Source organism: Aegilops tauschii, chromosome 6, assembly GCF_002575655.3.
Source record: "Aegilops tauschii subsp. strangulata cultivar AL8/78 chromosome 6, Aet v6.0, whole genome shotgun sequence".
Taxonomy (NCBI): domain Eukaryota; kingdom Viridiplantae; phylum Streptophyta; class Magnoliopsida; order Poales; family Poaceae; genus Aegilops; species Aegilops tauschii.
The window spans coordinates 118976640-119001787 of NC_053040.3; the positions used below are offsets into that span (position 1 = coordinate 118976640).

Below are 25148 nucleotides of genomic sequence, written 5' to 3' on the forward strand. Positions count from 1 at the left end.
CCATCCTCAAGCCGCCAGGTCAAGCAACTCCTCCAACAGCTGGGAGGTACTCAGCCGCGGCAGGGGGCTCCTCCGGGCCGCGTTGTGCATGAGACTGCCATCGCCTTCGACTCCAGGGATCACCCCAGGACCACGGTCGGCACCGGCGCGCTCCCCATGCTGTGCACGCCCACCATCAGCAATGTTGCGGTCACCAGAACCCTCATCGACGGCGGTGCTGGCCTCAACGTCCTCTCTGTGGAAGCCTTCGATCTGCTTCCAATGCCCTACGACCAGCTCACCCCCACCGGGCCCTTCTCAGGCATGGTTGACGGCTCCACAGTCCCCCTAGGGCAGATCTGCCTCCTAGTCACCTTCGGCACGCGCTACAACTACCGCACCGAGCTTTATTGACTTCAACGTCGCCCGCATCGGCCTCCCGTACAACGCCATCCTTGGGTATCCGGCCCTTTCCAAGTTCATGGCGGCGACGCACCCCGGCTAGAACGTTGTCAAGATGCCAGGAAGTAGCGGCATCATCACCGTGGCGGGAGACACCAAGGATGCACTCCTAGCCCTCAAGCTCGCCTTCAAGGCCGCGACAGCCACACGCCCAGCGCTAAAGACATTCCAGAGATCACGGAAGCCGCACCCGCAAAGAAAGCAATTGTTCTCTTAGGATCGGGCCGAGACGAAGCAGGTTCCTGTCGACAATGAGGGTTCAGGCCCCACCTTTACCATAGGCGCCGGCCTCCCCCCAGATCAGGAAGAGGTGTTGGTCAGCTTCCTCCGTTCGAACAAGCATGTGTTTTCATGGGAGGCAACGGACCTGGTCGGCGTCCCACGAAACGTGATCGAACACCATTTGATGGTGTGCCCCGGTGCGCGCCCTGTAAAGCAGAAGGCACAGCGGCAAGCCCCGGAGAAGCAATCGTTCATCGTCCAAGAGGTCCGCAAGCTGCAAGAGGCTGGCGTCATTCGGGAGGTGCGGCACCCGGATTGGCTGGCCAACCTGGTCATTGTCCCCAAGAAGGGCGGAAAGGAGTGCATGTGTGTCGACTTCACGAGCCTCAACAAGGCGTCCCCTCAGGACCCGTTCCCTCTTCCGCGCATTGATCAGATCGTTGACTCCACTACCGAGTGTGACTTTCTGTGCTTCTTGGACGCCTTCTCGGGCTACCACTAGATCAAGATGGCGCTGCAGGACGTCGAGAAGATAGCCTTTCCTTCCCCGTGCGGGATGTACTGCTACACCTGCATGCCCTTTGGGCTGCGGAATGCCGGCGCGACCTTCCAGCGATTGATGCACATCGCTCTGGGACAGCAGCTCAGGAGGAAAGCCGAGGCGTACGTAGACGGCATAGTGGTCAAGTCGCGGGAAGCAAGGACCCTTGTCGAAGACCTAGAAGAAACATTCGCCAACCTGCGCAAGGTAAACCTGCGGCTCAATCCGGAGAAGTGCGTGTTCGATGTCTCGTCTAGCAAGTTGCTGGATTTCCTGGTGTCGCATAGAGGGATCGAGGCTAACCCAGAGAAGGTCATGGCGATAGAAAGGATGAGCCCTCCATAGACCCTCAAGGAGATGCAGAAGCTCGCGGGCTGCGTGACTTCGCTAGGGCGTTTCATCTCCAATCTCGGTGAGTGCACCCTCCCATTCTTCAAACTGATGAAAAAGAAAGGGCCCTTTGAATGGACTCCGGAGGCTGAGGCGGCCTTTCAGGACCTAAAGAGATATCTCACGAAACCCGCCGGTAATGGTGGCGCCTCATCCTATTGAGCCCCTGGTGCTTTACCTAGCCGCCACACCCCACTCGGCTGGCGCAGCGCTCGTGGCGGTCAGGGAAGAATGCGCAGGTGCGGGTGCGCGGTGCGGCACCCCGCGTACAACTGCGCCATTGCCACCTCAGGATGGCACTCTTGAGGCCTCGACTACCCCCTCGGACGGCAAGGCTCCCGAGGCCCCCTCGTCTCAAGCGGAGCGGGACGTCGTCAACAACTCTTCCCTCGTCGAGCACCCCGTGTATTTCATCAGCACGGTGTTGCGTGACGCGCGCGCACGCTACCCCATGCCGCAGAAGCTCCTGCTTGCGCTCCTTGTCGCCTCCAGGAAACTGCGCCACTACTTCCAAGGCCACCCCATCAAGGTCATCTCCGCGTACCCCCTAGAGAAGGTGCTCCATAGCCCCACCGCCACGGGGAGGGTCGCTAAATGGAACATCAAGCTGCAAGCATTCCAGCTGGAGTTCAGCACCACCAGGGTCATCAAGGGCGCGACCCTTGCTGATTGCGTGGCGGAATGGGCGGACGCCCCCGACTGGGGGATGAGTGAAGACCGATCCCTTGCCCCAGAGATGAAGCGCCCGATGGCTGGGTCATGTACTTCGACGGCGCGTTCGCGTGGCAGGGCGCAGGGACCGGAGCCGTCCTCATCTCGCCGACCCAGGACAAGCTATGCTATGCCGTGCAGCTCTGCTTTCAGCATGGTGAGAAGGTCTCCAACAACATCACGAAATACGATGGCCTGATTGCTGGCCTCAGGGCCGCGGCAGCCCTGGGGGTCAAGCGTCTCACCATCAAGGGCGATTCCCAGCTCCTTGTCAACTTCTCCAACAAGGAATACAAGCCTAAGGACGAGCACATGGAGGCATACCTAGAAGAGGTACACAAGATTGAAAAATGATTCTTGGGCTTGGAATTGCAGCACGTCCCACGTGGCACGAACAAGGAGGCGGACGACATCGCCAAGAGGGTGTCCCGGCGCGAGCCCTAGAAACCTGGTGTCTTCAAGGAGCGGCTCTTCAAGCCATCGGCAGCCCCCCCCCCCCCCCCGTTGTAGGCCCTGAGCTGCTTCGGGAGGAGCCGCCCTGGCCCCCTCCACAGGCGCCCCGGCCTGCGGTCCGACCTCAGGAGCCCGCCTGCTCCTGGCGCTTGAACCTCAGGAGGGGTGCTGGACCGAAGAGTTCAAGGAGTACCTGCTCTGAGGCACCCTGCCGGAGAAGGCGGAAGATGCAAAACGCGTGGCCCGTCAGGACACCGCTTACTGCTTGCAGGACGGCAACTCTACCGAAGGCGCCCAAACAACGTCTCTCTGCAATGCGTCTCCAAGGAGCAAGGGCGCGAGTTGTTGGCTGACATCCATGGCAGGGATTGCGGGCACCATTCTTCATCGCGCACCCTCGTGGGCAAGGCATTCCGCAGTGGGTTCTACTGGCCCACGGTGCTCAGTGATGCTACCGAGCTAGTGCGATCGTGTGAGGCCTGTCAGTTCCACGCCAAACAGATCCACCAGCCCGCTCAGGGCCTCCAGACCATCCCGCTCTCATGGCCGTTCGCTGTATAGGGGCTAGATATACTGAGCCCATTTCCCCGAGCAGTCGGGGGCTACCGCTACCTCTACGTCGCCATCAACAAATTCACCAAGTGGGCGGAGGTGGAGCCCGTGCGCACCATCCTAGCTGGCTCGGCCGTCAAGTTCATCAAGGGCCTCGTGAGCCGCTTCGGGGTCCCCAATCATATCATCATTGACAATGGCTCTCAGTTCACGAGCAACCTCTTCAAAACATATTGTGCTAACCTTGGAACGCAGATATGCTACACTACAGTGGTGCACCCACGGAGTAACGACCAAGCCGAACGCGCCAACGTGGAGGTCCTCATGGGCCTCAAGACGAGGAGAATCAAGAAGAAACTCGAGGCCTGCGGCAGGGGTTGGCTCGGTGAGCTTCAGTCCGTGCTGTGGTCCATCTGCACCACCGTGACTAAGCCCACTGGCGAGACCCCATTCTTCCTCGTCTATGGGGTTGAGGCGGTCCTCCCACACGAAGTCAAACATCGCTCCTCGAGGGTCTTGGCGTTTGACGAGGCACGCCAGGACGCCTCGCATGGAACAAATCTCGTGCCCGGGGAGGAGGCCCGCCGCCAAGCCTCACTCCGTGCCGCGAGATACCAGTAGGCGCTGTGGCAGTATCACTGCCGCAACGTCCGCTCCAGGACCCTCGAGGTGGGTGACCTCGTCCTGAGGCGGGTGCTCTCCAGGGAGGGGCTTCACAACCTCTCGCCTATGTGGGAGGGCCTGTTCAGGATCACCCGTGTCTCCAGGTCTGGTGCTGCTGGAGACGCAGGACGGGTCCCCATCCAGAATGCCTGGAAGATCCAGCACCTCCGGAAGTTCTACCCGTAACAGGCGAGCGCCATGCGCCTGTCAAGTCTCTGCTCATGACACTCTCATGTAATAATGAGTGGGGTTGTACATGCCCCGGAGTCTCCTGAGTGCTGCCCCTGAGCCTCACGAGGGCTCCCACCCACGTCTTAGTGGAAGCCCCATGGTCTGCAATGGTGGGAAGACCAGAAGACTAGTGTAGGTGCCAGACGCGGCTGTTCTTTTGCTTGCTTTTTGTAGCTGGTTTGCCACTTCTTGGAATGAAATTCAAAATTCTCGCGTCTTTATTTGAAAGGGATGGGAATTTTTCTCCTTACAGCGTTTACTTTTTCAAGCCTTGCTTTGGGAGAACGATAGCTGCCCGTCGCTTTCCCCCATGCATCTCACGAGCGGGGGCTGGGCACGGTGTGTATGCCTGGGTTCGCCCATGAGCACACCTCGCCAAAGCCTTGGTGCCCTAGTCTTTGGTGTCTTAATCCTCGCGCGACGCTCGTGAACGAGCCAACGGGCATGTGTGTTCCCCATGAGCCCTCTTCCCATGGCCTCGTCGGGCATCGCAACCTGGCGTACCCGTGGTGATCGGTCCTCGCGCGGGGGCTCCCGTGGGGCGCGGTGCCCTGCGGAACTTCTCCAGAGGCCCTATGGCTCGCTAGAAGCCTCGCGGCCACCGGGTGCCTCCTGAGGTCTGAGAACCTTCGGATCCTTAAGAAGGAAACCCCTGGTAGCATCTCTCTGGAACGAGGGACGTGTAGGAGATCCAAGTTCCAGAGAAGCACGCCCTCGCGGCATGGGAGTCTACCACAAGCACACTAAGCTAAGTTATCCTAATCACGATTAGCACGAACCCGTCAATTAGTGGCGACACGAATGCGAGGATGTGATATCAAAACGTTAGTATAACGGCGCAAGCGCCATGGTCCATTACATGCCCTGGTAGGGCTTTCTGCTTCTTGATGCAGGGAAAAGAAAAAAAGCAGCCTCGCGACCGCCGCGGCTCCTGAGGCCCGTCTCCAGCGACGCTTGCGCTCAGTCAGAGCCTCCTGCTTCACCGTAGCGTGATGGCGAGGCGGCTCGTCGCCCTCCTCGGTCCGAGCTCGGCGGCGTGGCAGCTCGTCGTAGTCGGCGTTGCTCGTACCCTCCCCAAAGGAGGAGTCGCTGCTGCTGGAGGCATCGCGGCCATCGCCAAGGCTGAGCTCACCCCCGAGGATGCCGATGGCCCCCCGGCCGTCGCCGGAGGAGGAATGGACGTCGTCATCGTCATCATCGCCCTCGGAGAAACACCCCCAGCGCCCTCGTCCTCCCCGAAGACCCTGACGTAGAGGGTCGCAGCGCCGTCATGCCTGAAGTGGAAAGTACACCTCCCCTGTAGCCGCGTGCACGGGCGAACGGCTGCCACCCGCGGTTCAGGAACGCGTTACTGGCGGGGGTGACCTCAAGCTCCACCCATGAGGCCTTGCTGTAGCAACCATCGCCCTGGAGCCAGAGGCCGCAGGGTCCCCCGGCCAGTAGCGCGCCCGCGAAGAAACGCGGGAGCTGGAACCAGATGCCTGCAGGCCTCTCCGCCCACACCACGAACTCCGAGGGCGCATCGGCCGAATGAGATCGCGGGCGTGGTGTCCGAGTGGCTGCCACATGCCTCCTTGGCCGCGACAGCTTCCGGTGCGGGAGCGAGCCTTCCCATGACTGCCAGAGTTGGTGCCAGCCTTCAAGGGGGTGCGCCTACGCCCTCGGGGAGGCACCGCCGGCATCACGACATACTTGCGGGGACTACCGCGGCCCCTCTTGGGCGGTGGTGAGCCTGGTACCTCCTTGGGGGCCTTCCCCTTCTCGGCGGCCCAGAACATCCTCACTGGCGCCATGGATGCCCTGGCGAGATGGCGGCACGTCGGAGAAGAAGAGGGAGCGAGCAGCAAGAAGATGAAGACGGGCTGGGGGCTCCGCCCCCTCCCCCATTTATAGCCGGAGGAAGACTGACCGCCGGCCTCTCACGTTCCAAGCAATGATGGCCCCTCTGCATGCGCCAGGCAGTTGTCAAGTCGGGCAGTTTTCGAGGTGACGTGGGGAAGTGGAGACACCCACGTACCTTCCGACGCCACGCGTCAGCCTGGCCCGCAGGCAATTGGGGCCCACGGCGCTTCGCCCTTGCCCCTTGGCTTCGCCTCGAAGCCAAGTCTGAGCGCGCCTTGGGCCCGGGGGCTACTGTCGGCATTCTGGGAACCAGGGTACCCAGACTTGTCTGCCTGCGGCCCATGGCGTGGCTCCATCGACGGCCTGGTACGGCCCATCTACAAGACCACCAAGACAATACCCTCGCGAGGGGCCGAGCCTCGCGAGGGGCCGAGCCTCGCGAGGGGGACGACACCAAGACCTCCCGAGGCGGCCTCCCAAGGAGCGGAGATTTCTATGTAGGTACCCAGCCTCATGCGGCTACCATGACGCAAGCCTTGACGACCAAGGCAGGAGGGCGCCAGCGAGCGCAGAGGAGGCAGTTTCCTCTTTGGTGGTAAGGAGGCAAGGACAGGCGAGGGTTCCCGAGGAATCTGGGAAAGGTTTCCATTCCGGTGCAACGAGACCAAGACCGCCAGCGCGGCAGGACAGATGTCATCGCCGAGCCCACCGCTGCGTCACGACCAGAAGCTTTGCAGGCGAAGACCACCTCTCGTCAGGATAAGATGAACTACTTGTCCCATTTTAAATTGGCCACTGTGGGATCCCTTCCCGCCTACGTTTTGGGGGGAGAGGACCGAGGCCACTATAAATATAGGTTAGCCACCATCGTAGAGGGGGTCGACTCATTCCCTCACCCATAGACCTCGCGAGGTTGTTCATCCCTTGTACTAGTTCATCCTCAGCCCCTCGTGAGGCCAATCCACCACAAAGCAGGAGTAGGGTCTTAAACCGCAAGGTGGCGCGAACCTGGGTAAACTGCCATGTTCATCTTCTTCCTTGTTCGGGCAAATCGAGCTAGGCCGTGGGGCGACGGGCTGGTAGGCTGGATAGGTTGAGTTCTTCGCACAGGCCCCAGAGTTCGAACCTTTCTTGGGTCCGCGGAGCCCTGAATCCCACAGCCACCGAGAACATCGGTGCATGGATCTAAAGCACATTGCCCAGACTTGATGTAGGTAACTCCCGAAGTAGCAAAATATTCCTAGGCGACGCCTCTCCCCTATCGCGCATGCCGCCAAGCAGGGTACCAGACCATGGCCCTGCGACCACGCACCCGTAGATGCCCACACTGATGGTGTCCTGGACTAGGGATCACTCACCACGTCATCACTCGGCCAGGTGGGCCGGGCCAAGGCCCCCCCCCCATGGCGATTCACCAACGAGCCATCTCCAGAAAGCCCAACACACATAGAAAGAATGTTCCCGAAGACTTGGCGCATACTTCAAGACTTTGAGGTCGTCTACATCACGATTACCATACACGTAACCGACCTTGTTGTAACCCTAGACCCCCTGATCTCTATATAAACCAGGGGTCAGTCTCATAGAAAACACACACCAATCTTGTGGTAGATGAACCTGTACTTTGTACTCCATACAAAAATCAATACAAACACACGCAGGACGTAGGGTATTATCTCTACGAGAGAGCCCAAACCTGGGTAAAACCTCGTGTCCTTATTACCATCGCATCTAGGCTAACAGCTTGGGACTCCCTACCCGAGATTCGTTGGAATCGACTCCGTCATTGGTGGCCCATACACGTCCCATTGAGTGGCCGCAAGCATTCGATGGGAATCAACATGGTTGAGCAGATCGGTTCTAACATGAACTTTGTGCCAGGCCAGGTCGAGAATCTATCTCCCTGCCAGATCATTAGATTTAGCAACTTGGAGTATACCGCGGATTCTCGAGCGACGCTTGGAATACATCGCAGATAATTAGATTTGGCAACTTGGAGTACGCCACACGCATGCCGCCACTCGTCCTCGTTGCGAAACAGACAAGGAAGGGCCCGCCAATGTCATCCATTGTGCGGGCTTTGCCCTACGGCCTACTCCGGTGGCGGCAAGGAGAGTAGCAACCTAGAATCCCCTCGAAGGATCATAAGTTTTCACACACACACACAACAACAATACAGTCTTACTAAATCTCAGTTGGCTGAGACTTAACCAAGTCTTAGTCGATACTATATTCGTGAGATCTAACATTGTGATCAGTGCAAAAAAAATTTTGGTCTTTCTTTTCTTTCTTACATGTTATTTCATTTGATTGAGACTTAATTAAATCACGGTTGACTGAGATCTAACCAAACCCAAAAAAATATGTTGAAGCCTCAGAGTCGTCAAAAGAATCGTTGGATTGGAAATCAGCGTTGACTAGAAGCAGAGACTTGGGCGTTTAGCTGTAAGTTAGTGTATCAGCCATTGGATCGCAGACTGTCGTCCGTTAAGACCCAACGAAACGAAGCGGCAAGCGAGTGGTGCTTGCTACTGAATTTATGTGAAGTTTCGACTGTGCAGTGTTTATTTCTTCAGAGATCAAACCTCTGTCCTTTGCGCAGAGCTCGGTGCTCGGTGGAGCAATGGCACAGCACGGTGTTGTGAAAGGACGCGCTCCTAATCAAAATCAATCCTTGTGCGCGGCGGCACACACGCATGATCGAGGCGGGCGCAGCGGCACCGGCAAACTGATACGGCGTCGCGCCAGTTAATTTGCACTGGTAAATATCACATGCACTGGATCCATGTTGATCGGCTTCAAGCTGTCATGCACTGTTCTTGTGTATGCTTTGCGCGCGTGTTTTGAACGTTTCTCCGAAGTGGAAGCACAAGCTATTCACCGGGGCCCACATGCGCGCTCAAGAATGAGCAGCACAGCTTGCACGCAGCAAAGCGCGTAGGAGTAGGAACAGATGGAGAGGACAGGACCAACCTCACCCCACTCTACCCTTACACACACACACCGGCCAAGGGTCTCTCTCACATTGCCAAAAATGGATGCTACTGCTACAAGTGTAAATTTCGAGTACATAAAAATGTACCAGCGGTGGGCAAATTTGACAAATTTGACCTATAGTCGAAATCAAATCACAGAATGAACTGTCCGTGAAACTATTTCACGCGGCTGACCCTTGGCGCCTAACTCTCAGGCGCTGCACTAGTGCAACGCCCAGGAGCCAGGCGCTACACTGTGTAGTGTGGCGCCTAGCTCTCAGGCGCTGCACGCTGACTTGGGCACATATGGGTGCGACGCTGGCCGTGTAGCGCCTATCTGTTAGGCGTTGCACAGTAGGGTGTGGCGCCGGCGTGGCGGGCGCTACACAAAAGGGTCAGGGGAGTGAAATAGTTTCGCAACCAGTTCATTCTGTGAAATGATTTCGTCCCGAGGTCAAAATTGTCAAATTTGCCCCAGCGGTGCTACTACTGCTACCAACATTTGACTAGTAGTAGTACTCCGTTCATTACCTTTTGGCCTTTTGCACTTCATACTTCATTTTATTGTTGCTGAAGTTCCAGAATGTTGCGCGCATATGCAGCGTCAGGGTAGTGTGGGCGAAAATAACCCAGCCGATAATGGAAGGTGCAGCAGCAGCACGCACATGGGATTCACCATATGCTTGTGCAAAATAAGAGCAGGTAAGGAATGAACATACGTGCACACAACGGTGATGGATCGACCGAGCAATCGGAAGGGTGCATGTAGTAACAGGACAAGAGTGTAGTACTTCCTCCGTTCCTAAATATAAGTCTTTCTAGACATTTTAAATGAACTACAACATACGAATGTATGTAGACATATTTTAGAGTGTAGATTCACTCATTTTGCTCCATATGTAGTCACTTGTTGGAATCTCTAAAAGGACTTATATTTAGGAACGGAGGGAGTACAATATAATTTGTCATTGCATTATAATTATTTTCTACTACTAGTTAATTTTACCAATTTCTGTCCGAACTTATTAATCATCTCAACCACTTTGCTGCCTCACCTCATCAGTCAAAATAATCAAGTAGAAAAAACGCTGATGTCAAACATCAATGGTTCCAGGAAACAAAGAACATGTGTCTACTTGTCTATGTTATCCTTTCCCTTGGGTTCCTGGAGTTTACATGAACTGACCAAGGTATCAGGCAAAAAAAAAAGAGTTATCTTGCTTCAGGCACGAACATATACTTGTGTTTCTGTGATCTATGTGAATCACAGCTAGGTGTTGCCTCTTGCGGCTACAGAAGAGAGTAGCAGCCATGTGCCAGTGCCGGTACATTTTTATGCAAAACTAGCTTGCAAGGGGTGGATGAGGTTGCTGTCTTCTATTTTTTGCAACAAGAAAAGGGGTGACATCTTAACCTCCTTGGACTAGGTTAACCTAACCAGTCACAAAGAACACGGTGAGAACCCGGAATAGGCTCTCTCTATTAGCTGAGAAATGAATCACTTTCTTTCAAATAATGGAGATACCGAGGCAGTGACCACTGGTGTTCCCACCGGCTATCAGAATAGGCTCTCATCTTCAAATGGTGTTGGAAATTTAGTTTTGCAACGTGGAATTATGTGTTTCATGGTTAAAAAATCCAGTAAAAGTAAACCATCAAGCTGGTATAAGCATCATTTTTTATATAAAGTGGTATACGCATCTATGTGTTGTTTTGAAAACAACAATGAAAACGCCCTAGTGTGTCTATCATATATATAATTTCCCAACTAACACATGTAGAATTGCAAGCCACAATCAATAATATGGCCCTCATATGATGAATAAAATTGCAGCCAGCGAATTAAACGCACCGTCTTTCCTCCTCTAATCCATCGCTCTCTCACGAGTCACGAGGGAGCTGGGCGCGTACGTGCTCCATGCCGTTTTACCATAGCTTAAAAGTACTACAACTGCTAGGGCCCTCAGTCCCTCGCACAGAGCCATGCTCGTTATCAAATCCTTCCTTCGTGAGGAAACGAGAAAATTGCAGGCAGCATCCCATCACATGCGGAGTATCACGGGCGGGGCAGCAGAGGGACGGTGCACCGCGCGCACACACACTGGCCAAGACGTCCATCCCCACCTTTCCACTTCTGCACGCCCGCGTCGTCGTCTCCCACCACCCATCCTAAATATATACCTCCCGCTCCCGGTGTGCCTTGAGAGCTCATCACTGCGTGCGCCCTACTTACTCCTTCCACTCCACTGCCAGCGAGAACTCCCCTGCGTCGTCCGTCCGTCCGTCCCTCGAGATCCAGCATGATCCCGGCCGGTGCTGCAGCTGCTGCTGGTGGAATTGTTGCTCCTCCTCCCGGAGGGGTGATGCGCATCCGCGCGGTGGCATGGGCGCACATCGTCCTCGGGTGGGCCACCGCCCTCCTCGCTGTCCTCGCCGTCAACCTCCAGCCGCAGCTGCAGGTCAGTCAGATCTCTAGCTACACCGCAGGAGCGGGACACAATGTTCTTCTTCTTCTTCTTTCTTCCTCGTCTCCTCCGATCCGCGCTAGCTGGATAGATATGCTCAAGCTGCTTGTTGGCTACCTACGTGCGTGTTGCAGGGGACGTGCACGACCACCGAGGATGAGGTGGCGCACATGCGCGCCGACGCGCTGCTGCTGCTGCTGTCCAGCGCCGCCCAGGCCGCGGCGGCCACGGTGGCCGCCTTCGCGTCGGAGGACTGGCGCAAGGGAGTGCCCTGGACCTTCGCTGCCTTCGCCCACGGGATGGGTGTCGCCACCTTCCACCGCCTCGACAACGTCGTCTTCTTGGCGGCGCTCGTCACCGTCGGGAGCTGCCCCGGCAGCCAGCTGCTCGTCCACGGGACCCCGCTGGTAGCCCACTTCATCCTGCTCGCGGTGCCCCTCGGTCTCTTCTTCCTGCTCGGCGTCAGCACGTTGATCTCCGCCCTGGTATACCCTTAGTTGATATCGATCGATGCGTCACGCGTTGCTTCTCTACCTATGCAGTACTAGTGCTATATCTGTTCTGAGCACTCGTTCTACCTAGCTAGCTAGGTGTCTAGCGACTGATTATGTATGTGTGTTAATTACGCGTAGCTTGCTACTTGTGTGAGAGACGATGATGCCAAGAACACTGGTGTGTGTGTGCGCGCGCGCGCAACTGTGTAATGGCAACTACCTTAGCCAAATTTCTCTCCAAAGAACTACCTTGGTCAAATAAAAGCATCCGGAGTAGATTTTTATGCATATCTTGGAATTAGTTAACGAATTTACAGATATATGTGCTGAAATTTGTGTGGTTATAGGTGCCGGTAGTGCTACTACTCCCTTCACTACTTTTTGGCTTTTTTGCACTTCGTATTTTATTTTATTTTTGCTAAAATGCCAGAATGTTGCACGCGTATGCAGCGTCAGGATAGTCTGGGCAAAAATAACCCTCGGACCCGATAATGGAAAGTGCAGCAGCACGCACATGGGAGTATATCATTATCATTATTCACTATATGCTTGTGCAAAATAAAAGCAGACAAGGAATGAATACACGCGCATGCAACAGTGATGCGTTGACCAAGCGATGGGAATGGTGCATATAGCTACTAGACTTTTTTTTTGAAACAGAGGCAAAAGCTTTGCCTCATCCATTAAATAAGAGAGAATATAGTTTGTTACAAGCAACCCGATTACACGGCATGGGAATTACTCTCGTAACATTATGGACCCTAGTTTTTTTGCACCGGTGATGATCCAGAGGCTAGCCTCGGTCGTGATGGAGGCAAGCAATGTAGTCGGTGACGCGCTCTTCTGCTTGAACACTCTCGCGTTTCGCTCGTTCCAAATAGTCCATGAGAAAGTATGGTGAGGGACCCTAGTGTACAATATAATTTCTCATTACATTATTACTATTTTCCAATTAAATTCGCCAATTTCTGTTCCAACTTATTAATCATCACCACCACTTTGCTGCCTCACCTCATAAGTCAAAATAATCAAGTTGATGTTAAAACATCAATGGATCCAGGTAACAAAGAAAATCTAGTTGTGCACATATATGTGTGTACTTTTCTATGATCTCCTTCCCCTTTGGTTTTCCAGAGTTTACATGAACTGACCAAGGTTTCAGGCCAAAAAAAAGAAGTTGAGTTATCTTGCTTTAGCAACTTCTTGCTTTAGGCATACTACCAAGTAGCCCGCCTAGGCACGAACATATACTTGTGTTCCAGTGATCTATGTGAATCGTAGCTAAGGTGTTGCCTCTTGCCGATACAGAAGAGAGTAGTAATAGCCATGTGCCAGTGCCGGTACATGTTTATGCAAAAGTAGCTTGCAGGGGGTGGGTGAGGTTGCTGACTTTATTTTTAACTTGGCCTGCAGTAAAAGATGTTGGTTATGTAGACACATTTTGTTGCCTGAAATTATGTGTTACTTTCCCAATAAACTCTGCCGAAAAAAAGGAGTGTGTTAGAATGTTGTTGTTGCCTGAATCTCTGTGTCACTTTGCTTGACCATTTCCCTAAAAAAAATCTACTGGTTGTTGGAAACTGTTTTTGTGTCAATAAAACTTTGGTATTTCTTTTTCTCGGAGAAGATAATTCCCGTAGCGCGAGAATGGGATTTCCACAATGATAGCCCCAACCTGTAAGTTCTGTTGCCTGAAACTAAATATGTGGACTAGCATCATTGAACAGAATTTAAATCCGACAAGTTTTATTGCTTGTGACACTTATGAACTCTCAACCGCCATGTTTTTTGTGTCATTGGGCTAGCTATAGATGGGAATTTGCAACAAGAAAGGGTTGACATCTTAACCTCCCTGGACTAGCTTAGCCTATATCACTAAGAACACGGTGAGCACTCAGAATAGGCTCTGTATTAGCTGAAAAACGATTCACTTCATTTCAAATAATTGAGACATGCAGACAGTGGCCACTCGCCACTAGTGCGGAACCGAAGACACATCTATCACATATCCTTGGCCCGAACTGTGTGCGATACAGCACACGTCACAAACAGTAGAAAAATAACACAGATCTGTCCGAAGAACTGTGTGCGATAAGTCAAAATAACACACACGATTCTGCCGTGCAAGCCGTGTGCGTTGCCTGGTAAACAGTGTCTACGAACTAATTGTTTGTGATGATGGGGAGCATCGCAGACTTTGCGTAGTCTGTCTACCGTGTACGAAGTTCTGCAGACAGTTTAGCCAAAGGATATGCATGGATGGTGGTAAACACTGCACATGTGTTTTTGAGTTGATCGTGTGCGATATGGCTTGCTTTGTTTGTAGAAAAACAACTTTTTGTCTGCAGAACAACAACATATACTTATTAAACAACATTGCATAATTCAACTAAACATTGCATTGCACGTCTCATTGCATAATTACATAAACGAGAAAAGGATCATCATCTATCATTCTTAGCATGCTTGCCATCATTGCAGCTGTTATTACACAAGCAATTTTCGAATTAGTGAACTTTTTAAATTTTGATGAAATATTTTCAAATCCGCGAAGAATATCAAATATGTGATTTTTTTTGAATGTGTGAACATTTCACATTTTTTTCGAATATTTTTCAAATTCATGGAAAAAATCATCTTCGTGAACATTTTTCAATTGCGTGAACAGTTTTTCAAATTCGTGAACATTTCTTCTATTCCCGAACATCCTTTCTATTTGCGAAAATTTTGAATTTTCAAACTTTTTTTCAATTTCACACACATTTTTGAACTTCGTGAACATTTCTAAAATTCTTGAACCTTTTAAATTTCTCAAATATGATTATGAATTCATGCACTTTTATTGAATTCGTGATTTTTTTAATTCAACACCATATTTTGAATACCCAGTTATAATTCCATAACAAAAAAACAAATTCTTGAACATTTTTTTATTGACTTAGCAAAAGAAAATTAATCCGTGAACATATTTCTGAATCAAGAACAATTTTTTAATACGTGGACGACAGATATATTTTGTCATGAATATTTTAAAAATCGTGAGCTTTTTTATCTTGTGAATATTTTTCCAATTCATGATTTCTTTTTAAATTCATTATTGAGATTTGTGAACATATTTTAAATTTTAGTAAAACAAACCGAAATAGAGAAGACGATATAGAAAAATCGGAAGAAAAATGGCCGGCTCGCTGGAAGCCTAGTGCCCGTCATGGCACGCTGATTTTCAAGTTGATGGAACTAGCATATTCACGTTTATCTATTTCTTTACTCCATGTTTTTCTTCTAATAATATTTTCCTTTTCAAAATTCAAATATTTGAGCAGAATTTCAAAAATATTTCTTTTTAGAAAATTTGTTCACAAATTTAAAAAATCCTTTATTTCTGAATAACTGTTCGCATTTTTTAAAAATGTTCCTATTTTTAAATTTGTTTAAAAGTTCAAAAATGTTTGGAAGTTCTGACAAAATATCGTTTGTTTCACAGAAACAGAAATTAAAAAAATGTTAGGGAATTTAAAAAACTGTTTACAGTTTCAAAATAGATATTCCCATTTTTCAAATTTTGTTCACAAATTCGAAAATTGTTCGAGAATTTCAAAAACGTTCATTGTTTCAAAAATTGTTTCCATTTTTAAAAAGATGATCCTGTTTTCTGAACCGTGTTCACAAATACAAAATTTGTTATGAATTTTAAAATATGTAAAGCTTTTTTCAAAAATGGCTCTTCGTGGTGTTACAGCCCAAAGGTACCGCACAATGTCGGTTGCCAGCCTAGGCCTGAGGACCTCTAAGTCGGTTCCACCCTGGGCTATCATGGTGGACCATGGCGTTCTACACAAAAAAAAAACATTCCGGAAGCCTTGTCGTCCATTTTAGGGAAGACAGAGCTGTGGAGATCCCCTCCACGACGTAGCTGACTAGGTTGTGTAACCATAGGGGCCCTGGTATGCAATATAAGCTGGAGTTGGACAAGACTCCATTGGTGATGAGTCAAGATTTCATCGTTTCTAGGGGTATAGGACGTAGGAGTGGCAAACTTGTGGCTACAGGCCTATGAGCTATGGTTGGTTGAACGTATTATAGGTTGGGCCATAAGAGTTGGATGTTGACCCCACATTTCGGAGGAGTTATTTCATTTATTAAATTTCCCTGGGTATCCATTGGGTTACCCATGGGCATAATTTCATACCCATGCCCTACCCATATATTTTGCGGGTATGGATACCCATTACCCATGGGTACACAATCTTGTCAAGTCTTGCCCATGCCTACTGTTTTCAGGTAAGGTACCCACGGGTACCCATACCCATGGGCAAAACTGCCATCCCTAGCCGTTACACTGAGAGGGCCCTAAGAATATCTCTCCATAGTCATAAGAGCAAATCCCACTCTCAAGTTATCCGGTCACTTGTCAAACTTTTCGATGAACCTGTAAGTTGTTGTTATGATCACTGTGTTACAGGTGACATTTGAGCAACCCCAAAGCCCACCATACAGTAAGAAGTGACCACAATACTCTCATGGTCTAAGGAGCAAAATCACATGTTAATACTCTGTGTTATTACAATTGAATATAGATGATATTAATTCAATTCACAACAAACAGGTTTGGGTCGATTCAATATGATAGTTCTTCCAACGTCAAAATCTCGAAGTTGTTTTCAAACTATCGTTTTACACTTGAAACGATATCTTAAGATGTGGAAAACGTGATCACCAACAACACTTGATCTAGTCCTAGAGGCAAGACTAGGAACCTTTCATTTAACTGTATGTGCATATGAGTTTTCCACTTAATCCCGTATTCCAAGATCATAGAGGTTGTAGCACAGAATATAAATTCTTTAATTATGAACACAGAAATATAATAATACAAATGTTATTGCCTCTAGGGCATATTTCAATAGTCTCCCACTTGCACTAGAGTCAATAATCTAGTTAGCACATTTAACTTTTACACCAATGGCAATCCGATGTCAGTCCAGCTTTGCTTGTGGCATAGACTTCGTCCTATCGAATCTGACAATCTTCAGATCCATGCGCATCATTTTGCATTTTAATGCACCTATCATGCTTTCATATAAATTGATAATTTGTGTGAAACAAGCTTAGTATATATATCGAATCACTAGCAGTACCTTTGATTCCTAAGATTGAGCCATAGAACCACTATTTGAGAACAATGTTTTATTTGCACAATCATCTAGAAACCATACCAAGTTCATAAATGAAACTTTGATTCATCACCCTCTATTGTTGCTTCTAAAACGACAATATACTCAGCCTTGTGTTATAGAATTCACAACAGTAACTTTCTTGGACCAATTCCAACTTAATGAGCCACCATAAATCACTTAATTTAAATTGAAATTCACTCGAAGCACCAATTTAAGATTTTTGTCGATGTACTACTTACATCAAGCATGTATTCATGTAACTCCTTACAACAATATCTTCATTTTCTCCGTATGCCAGAAACATGTTGTTAATACTCAACTACATTTTCACTGTTGTTATATGATCAACAATTTGACCACTCCAGTAACTTTACTCACAACTTACTTGGAGTACTAGACATATCTGGTTATTTACATACCATGGAATTAACACAAATATGATTGAAATCATATATTTCACTCATCAGTATTTCAAGATACCGATTCTTGCTAAAAACTCCTTCCATGTGACTTGGACTAGAAACTCTTCTTGGCGTTTTCATACGAAACTGCTTTAGCATTTTTTTCTATATGTATCTAAGCCCGACTAGACACCACTATCTCCATAGATTATTATGTCTAATATAAGGACTACATTGCCTAAGCAATTTACTGGAAAAACTATTTTCAATAATGTCTTAAGTCGTGTCAAGAAATTTATATTATTTCCAATCAACATTGTGTCATGCACACATAGTGTTTAGAAATATTATCATGCTCCCACTTACTTTCTTGTAAATACAAGCATCTTTGTTTATTTTTTTTTGAGCAAACAGTGGGGAATATCCCCACTGTAACTCTTTTTTTCATTAATAAGGTGGGATATTTACATGGTGCTTTACAAGAGGGGTATACAAGGAGAGTTGTCTACAAGTAGTCTATCCAAGATTGCACTCCCTCTTTCAGACTAGGTCTAGCTTTTTTTGATGATCGTATCACAATGTTCCTTGAAACTAGCAATAAAGTAGGTCATGTTCCTTGTTTTGTGGTAAAAAATGATGTTGTTTATATGCTTCCAAAGGCTCCAGCAACCTGCAATTAGGCATTCTTTGTAGCAGCATACATTATTTTGCTTCTTTCATCCATGAACATTTCAGTAAGGTCATAGTCTATATGTATTCCACTGGAATCCAATCACCAACCAAAAGTTCTGACTAAAATCACACCTAAAAAATAGGTGGAAAAGATGTTCACTAGGTTCATCATCACAAAGAACACACGTGTTGTTCTCAATATGGAAGCTTTTCCTCATTAGAAGATCTTTGGTATTCAATTTGTCATGGAGTAGCAAGAAGAAAAATTTCTGCTTGGGTAGGGTACATGATTTCCATATCCATTGGAAAGGTTTTGGAGCATCGATGGGGTTTCCAATATATTCCAAATATGTTCTTTTATTAGAGTATCTGGAGCCCCCCCCCCCCCGATAAAACTGCCAGGTGTCAGATGATTCCTGTTCTGTTCTTTCATAGATCATTTCCCTGAGTGTAATGCTTTGTTGGACAGCAATAGAGGACATAGGCAGGTGAAACATATCATAGAAACTGTTATAGTCTAGGTTGTTGGCATATGCTAGAGTAGTTTTCTTGTCTTTAGCATATGATAGGAGATGGGACATGATGTCTACTACGCAACTTTATTCTTGTAGACTCGTGTTGGGCCTCCAAGCGCAGAGTTTTGTTGGACAGTAGCAATTTACCCTCAAGTGGATGACCTAAGGTTTATCAATCCGTGGGAGGTGTAGGATGAAGATGGTCTCTCTCAAACAACCATGCAACCAAATAATAAAAAGTCTCTTGTGTCCCCAACACACCAAATATAATGGCAAATTGTATAGGTGCACTAGTCCGGCGAAGAGATGGTGATACAAGTGTAATATGGATAGTAGATATTGATTTTTGTAACAGGAACAATAAAAACAGCAAGGTGGCAAGTAACAAAAGTGAGCACAAATGGTATTGCAATGCTTGAAAATGAGGCCTAGAGTCCGTACTTTCGCTAGTGCAATCTCTCAACAATGCTAATATAATTGGATCATATAACCATCCCTCAAAGTGCGATGAAGAATCACTCCAAAGTTCTTATCTAGCAGAGAACATGAGAAGAAATTGTTTGTATGGTACGAAACCACCTCAAAGCTATTCTTTCTGATCAATCTATCCTAGAGTTCGTACTAAAATAACAGCAAGCTATTCTTTCCAATCGATCTAACCAAGAGTTCGTACTAAAATAACACCATATGATACACATCAACCAACTCTAATGTCACCTAGATACTCCAATGTCACCGCGAGTATCCGTGAGTTGATTATGCGATATGCATCAAACAATTTCATATTCATAATACTCAATCCAACACAAAGAACCTCAAAGAGTGCCCCAATATTTCTACCGGAGAAACAAAGACGAGAACGTGCATCAACCCCTATGCATAGATTACCCCAATGTCACCTCGGGAATCCGCGGGTTGAGTGCCAAAACACATATCAAGTGTATCAATAAAATACCCCATTGTCACCACGGGTATTCGTATGCAAGACATATACCAAGTGCTCTCAAATCCATAAAAGTATTCAATCCGATAAAACGAAATCTCAAAGGGAAAAATCAATTCATCACAAAAAGATAGAGAGGGGAAAACACCATATGATCCAAATATATTAACAAAGCCGTGATACATTAAGATCGTGCCATCTCAAGAGCACGAGAGAGAGAGAGAGATTAAACACATAGCTACTGGTACAAACCCTCAGCCCCGAGGGTTGATTACTTCCTCCTCATCATGGTGGCCCCCGGGATGATGAAGATGGCCACCGGTGATGATTTCCCCCTCTGGCAGGGTGCCGGAACAGGGTCTAGACTGGTTTATTGTGGCTACAGAGGCTTGCGACGGCGGAACTTCCGATCTAGGGTTACCCATGGGGGTTTCGGAATATTTGACAATTTATAGGGCGAAGAGGCGGTGTGAGAGGCCACTAAGGTGGGCACAACCCACCAGGGCGCGCCTGGGCCCCCGAGCGCGCCCAGGTGGGTTGTGCCCCCCTCGGGGCACCTCTGGTACTTCTCTGGCCCATCTTGGGTGTTCTGGTCCATTAAAATTCTCCAAATAGTTTCGCTGCGTTTGGACTCCGTTAGGTATTGATTTTCTACGATGTAAAAAACAACAACTGGCACTGGGCACTATGTCAGTTGGTTAGTCCCAAAAAATGATATAAAGTTGCTATAAAATGATTGTAAAACATCCAAGAATGATAAATAACAACACGGAACAATCAAAAATTATAGATACGTTGGAGACGTATCAGCACAAGCTTAATTCCTGCTCGTCCTCGAGTAGGTAAATGATAAAAACAGAATTTTTGATGTGGAATGCTGCCTATCATGTTCATCACATATTCTTCTCTTTATAGCATGGACATTTGGACTTTTATATGATTCAAAGCAATAGTATAGTTTTGACATGAAGATTTCAATACTCAAGCATATCAACAAGCAACCATGTCTTTCAAAATATCAACACTAAAGCAAGTTATCCGTAGCCCATTATGCTCAATCATTGATCCATTCATGAAACACACACGCATATTAGCTACACCCAATGCTCAAGTACGATCATAGTGCCCCTTAGTTGGTGCTTTATAAGATAATATGGAGACTCAAAATAAAAATAATTTTTTTTGCATAAAGTAAAAGAAAGGCCCTTCGTAGAGGGAAGTAGGGAGTTGTAGAGGTGCCAGAGCTCAAAGCGAAAAAGATAGAGATAAAACATTTTGGGTGGCATGCTTTTCCTGTCAACGAAAACGATCGAGTAGTTCCCAATACTTTCCATGCTAGATACATCATAGGCGGTTCCCAAATAGAAAATGAAGTTTATTCCTTTTTCCACCATTCTTTCACAATCCATGGCTAGCCGTATCCACGGGTGCCCTCCATACCAACGCTTTCCAAGGAATTTATTATTTGACAACATAAAGTAAATTCATTTTTCATTTTGGGACTGGGCATCCCTAATACCTTTGCCATACTCTCGTGCAATGACAAGTGAATAAACACTCATCTTGAGAATAACACATCTAGCATGGAAAAATATCAGCCACCCCCTACCGTTTCATGAGCGTTACGAGCACACAAAAAGGAAATTTATTTTGAAGATTAGAGATGGCACATACAAATTTGCTTAGAACAGCACGGAAATACAGCATATAGGTAGGTATAGTGGACTCATATGGTAAAACTGGGTTTAAGGATTTTGGATGCACAAGTAGTATTCCTACTTAGTACAAGCGAAGGCTAGCAAAAATATTCAGAAGCATCCAACCGAGAAACGAAAAATCTCATAAGCGAGCATTAAGCATAACTAACACCAATAATGCACCACAAGTAAGATGTAATTTCATTGCATAACTATTGACTTTCGTGCCTGCAGAGGGAATCACACACCTTAACACCAATATTCTTGCTAAAGCACAATTACTCATCAACATGACTGTCGGGTGGTAGGTGCGACATATGCCAACGGGTGGCTTATCATTGTGGGAGCCAGTAAGACATCGTCGGTGCCTGGAAACAGGATAAGGTGAAGACATGCACGCCGGCGAATCTTACCCAGGTTCGGGGCTCTCCGTGGAGATAACACCCCTAGTCCTGCTCTGCGGGGTCTCCAGATGATCACTAGATCAACACAAGTGGCTCCTTGAGCTGTTTGGCTAGAGGAAGAAGAAGGGCAAGGCTAGCTCTCCTTTTCTCTCTATGTGGTGTCTAAAACTCTAAGAGGTCAACCCTTTGCAAGGGTGCCCCGGGGGGTTTATATAGGCCTACCCCCCAGGGGTACAATGGTAATCCGACTGGACGCGGGTCCTAGCCGTTAGTGTCTGTATTCGCCGGCTTCTCCGCCGACCGCTGGGGCCCGCCGACTAGTGGGTCCCGCCGGCTGTCGGCCTCTTGGCCGACAGGCCGGCCCCACCGCTTGGGGGTCTTGCCGGTGGCTGGTTATTGTAGCCTCGCCCCTGATGACGAGGGCTTTGCCGAGGTAAGCATGGCTACAGTGCCGCCGTCTGGTGGGCTCTCACTATAGCCTTACCTCGTCTTGTCTCCTTAATGATGCACATACTTCGAGGGAGGGAGGTAGCTGGCTATTGGGAGCCGGCTACGCCCCAGGCCGACTGGGGGAGGCTTGGACGTCTTCGAGCATCTCTCTGGCTCAAGGGGCCCGCCGCCCCGCGGGCCGTACTGACAGTCTGTCGTGGGTGGCGTCGTGGTCAACATGGCAACAGTGCCGCGCCGGATGGGGGATGGCTGACCCGTACGGCGCACTGTGGCCACGCGTCCTCCGGGATTCGGGGGTGGCAGGCTGTACTGTAGCCACACCCCGTCTCGTCACCGTTATGTGGGTGCAGCCTTTGAGGGTGCAATCTTGGCCGCTTGCCGGGAGCCGGTCTTCTTATGGTCGGCTTCTGGGAGTCGGTCTTCTTGGGGCCGGCTTCTTGGAGTCGGCTATCTTGTGGCTCTCTTCGGGAGGGTTTTAGGGCCGGGTCGCCTTCCAGTAGTCGGCCTGTGGGATAGCCGGCCAGGGGAAGGCGGCCCTGTGCTTTGGGTGCTTGAAGGCTCGATCGGCCCGATAGTTTTTCAAAGAGCCAGGGGGAGTCGGTTAGGCTACCCGTGGCCATTTACTCTGACAGTAGTCCCTGAAGCTGGTTGGGCTTCGAGGCTGAAAGGAGGACGAGAAGCTCAATCAGCTTCCTATCTTGAAGAGCCAGCAGCTAGGAGCCCGCTTTGATCAGGTGCGCCGTCTTGGTGAGGTTTTGAAGTCTGAAGGCGGGAGCCAGCTGGCGCGCACGCCGGGTTGCGTGCCGGCCGCGCACCACGTGGCACCCTCCGGCTGGAAGAGCCTGGCAGCCCACGCGCGTGACGGGACGCCGCTGCAGGCCGAGGCCTGCCACTTCCACGCCTAGGCCTAGGTGTGGATCTTCTGTGGCCGAAAACGGGCCGTTCGCCTTCCAACGGCAGTTTCCGCACGCCGTTAGGGCGCAATAATCGCGGGACGTGGGGGAGTGGGCGCAGTTAATCCCACGTCCCCCCCACGCCTCGCCTCCTCGGCTTCGCCGCATGAGGCTATAAATAGAGGGAGGAGGGGGAGCGGCAGACGCTCGCACGCTCACCCCCGCTCCGCCATCTTCTTCTTCCTCCTCTCTGTCGCTGCAGCCCCTCGCCGCCGCACCGTCCCTCTAGTCATCACACTACCCCGCAGCTTCGCCGCCGCAGGGCCGTGGTTTCGCCGTCGCCACGCCTTTCTCATCGGCTTCTTGCCCTCATGTTGCGCGGCGGAGACTGGGACGGCTCCAACGTCCACGCAGACCACATCGACTTCCTCCGCAAGACGCGGCGGTTGCCCGGCAGGGACTATGTGCGGGTCCGTCTTGCGCCGGAGAGGGAGATCTCGCCGGCGCCGGAGGAGGGCGAGCGGGTAATCTTCCGCTCGCACTTCCTGCGCGGCCTTGGCCTGCCTGCGAGCGCCTTCTTCCGTTCCTTCCTCAAATTCTACCAGCTCCAGCCGCACCACCTCACCCCAAACACGGTGGTGCTGCTGTCTGCCTTCGTCACTTTGTGCGAGGGCTTCCTTGGTGTCCTTCCCACCCTCGAGATCTGGGGGGAATTCTTCCAGTCCAAGCTCGGCACCGCCATGCAGGGCATGCCGGCTCAGAGTGGCGCCTTCATCGCGGTGCGGAGGCCGGTAGCCGACAACCCTTTTCCTCCCATCACACTGATCCAGTCGGTGAAGCTCTGGTAGAAATCCTACTTCTATTTTAAGAACATCGCTCCGCAAGGCGACTTCGTCAACTTGCCGGCTTATGTAGCCGGCCCACCGGCTAGGAGCGGCCCCAGTGGTCCTATCGGGCCAAAACGCTGTCGCCTGCTGGAGCCGCCGCCATCGCACGACTCCGGGTAATGGTCCAGTCGAAGGGCCTGACCGGGCCCGACCTGCTGGCCGCCTTCGTGGTGCGCCGGGTGCTCCCGCTCCAAGGCCGCCCTCATATGATTTGTCAAATGAGCGTCCAACTCGATCCGAGTCGGATGTGTACCAAGGAGATGCCTCATGCCGAGGTAGCTCTCATGATGAACTACCTCACGAACTGCATGCTCACCGACGAGTGGCAGTTTGGCAAGGAGCCGTACTCCCGTGCCCATCCCCCGCCTATGGTAAGCTTTCTTTATCTTCTCTTCTTTACTTTTGTCACCAAGTTTCTCTTCGCCGACTCTGATCAGTCGGTTTGTTTTGACAGAGCCCCCTCCTTCGACCGGCAGCCGGGGCAGCGGGGGTGGAGCGCCAATATCTTCCCGACCGGACAGCGCACGACTTAGAAGACCCCGACTTGGGGGCGGCCGCTCTGGACGACAACACCGTGGAGGGAGGCGGCGAGGCAGGCGGCTCCGGGCTTGGAGCCAGCTTCGACGACTGGCCGGATGATGACGAGGCGGAAGTCATCCCGCGCCGCCAGCCGGCGTCCGATCATGGCGCGGGTTCATCTGCCGCGCCGGCTGCCCGAGGCGGCGCGCAGAAGCGCCCGGCCGCGCCGAGCCTATTCGGCAGTCGGGCGAAGAAGGCGAAGAGCGCGGCGGCGGCGACCAGGCGGGACGAGGTAGCCGCGAAGGCTGCCCGCTTCCGCAAGGTGGTGAAGCAGCCACAAATGGTTTCGGCGTAAGTGTCAATTTTCTCGCGTATTCCTTCTTCTTTTTTGTTGATATCTTCTGAATCCTTGTCTTGACTTATCAAACAGGGCTCCACTCTCTCTTGAGCGGACCGCTGCCGCCTCCGTGGTTGGATCGGCGGGAGGATCCGCAAGAGCCTGCCGCGTGGACCCTCGTGCCGAGCTTCAAGCGGCGACGGAGCGGAATGCGCGGGAGGCGCGGGAGGCGGAGGAGCTGAGGGCCGCCGCCGCCAAGGCGGCGCAGGAGAT

At 50.3% G+C, this 25148-nt stretch overlaps 1 protein-coding gene across 1 annotated transcript; it reads left to right on the top strand.

Annotated features, from left to right (window-relative positions):
• Window positions 1-11141: 11141 nt before the first annotated feature.
• Window positions 11142-12268, top strand: LOC109747562 (uncharacterized). The gene is made up of 2 exons (XM_020306600.3): window positions 11142-11480; window positions 11621-12268. The coding sequence occupies exons 1-2, from the start codon at window positions 11322-11324 to the stop codon at window positions 11981-11983; spliced, it is 522 nt and encodes a 173-aa protein (XP_020162189.1). The 5' UTR covers window positions 11142-11321; the 3' UTR covers window positions 11984-12268.
• The last annotated feature ends 12880 nt before the right edge of the window (window positions 12269-25148 follow it).

Bases quoted from the DNA above. Each gene is read 5' to 3' on its own strand.
- LOC109747562 (XM_020306600.3), top strand. From the start codon at position 11,322: ATGATCCCGGCCGGTGCTGCAGCTGCTGCTGGTGGAATTGTTGCTCCT. The intron at 11,481-11,620 runs GTCAGTCAGATC...TGCGTGTTGCAG, and splicing joins ACCTCCAGCCGCAGCTGCAG to GGGACGTGCACGACCACCGA.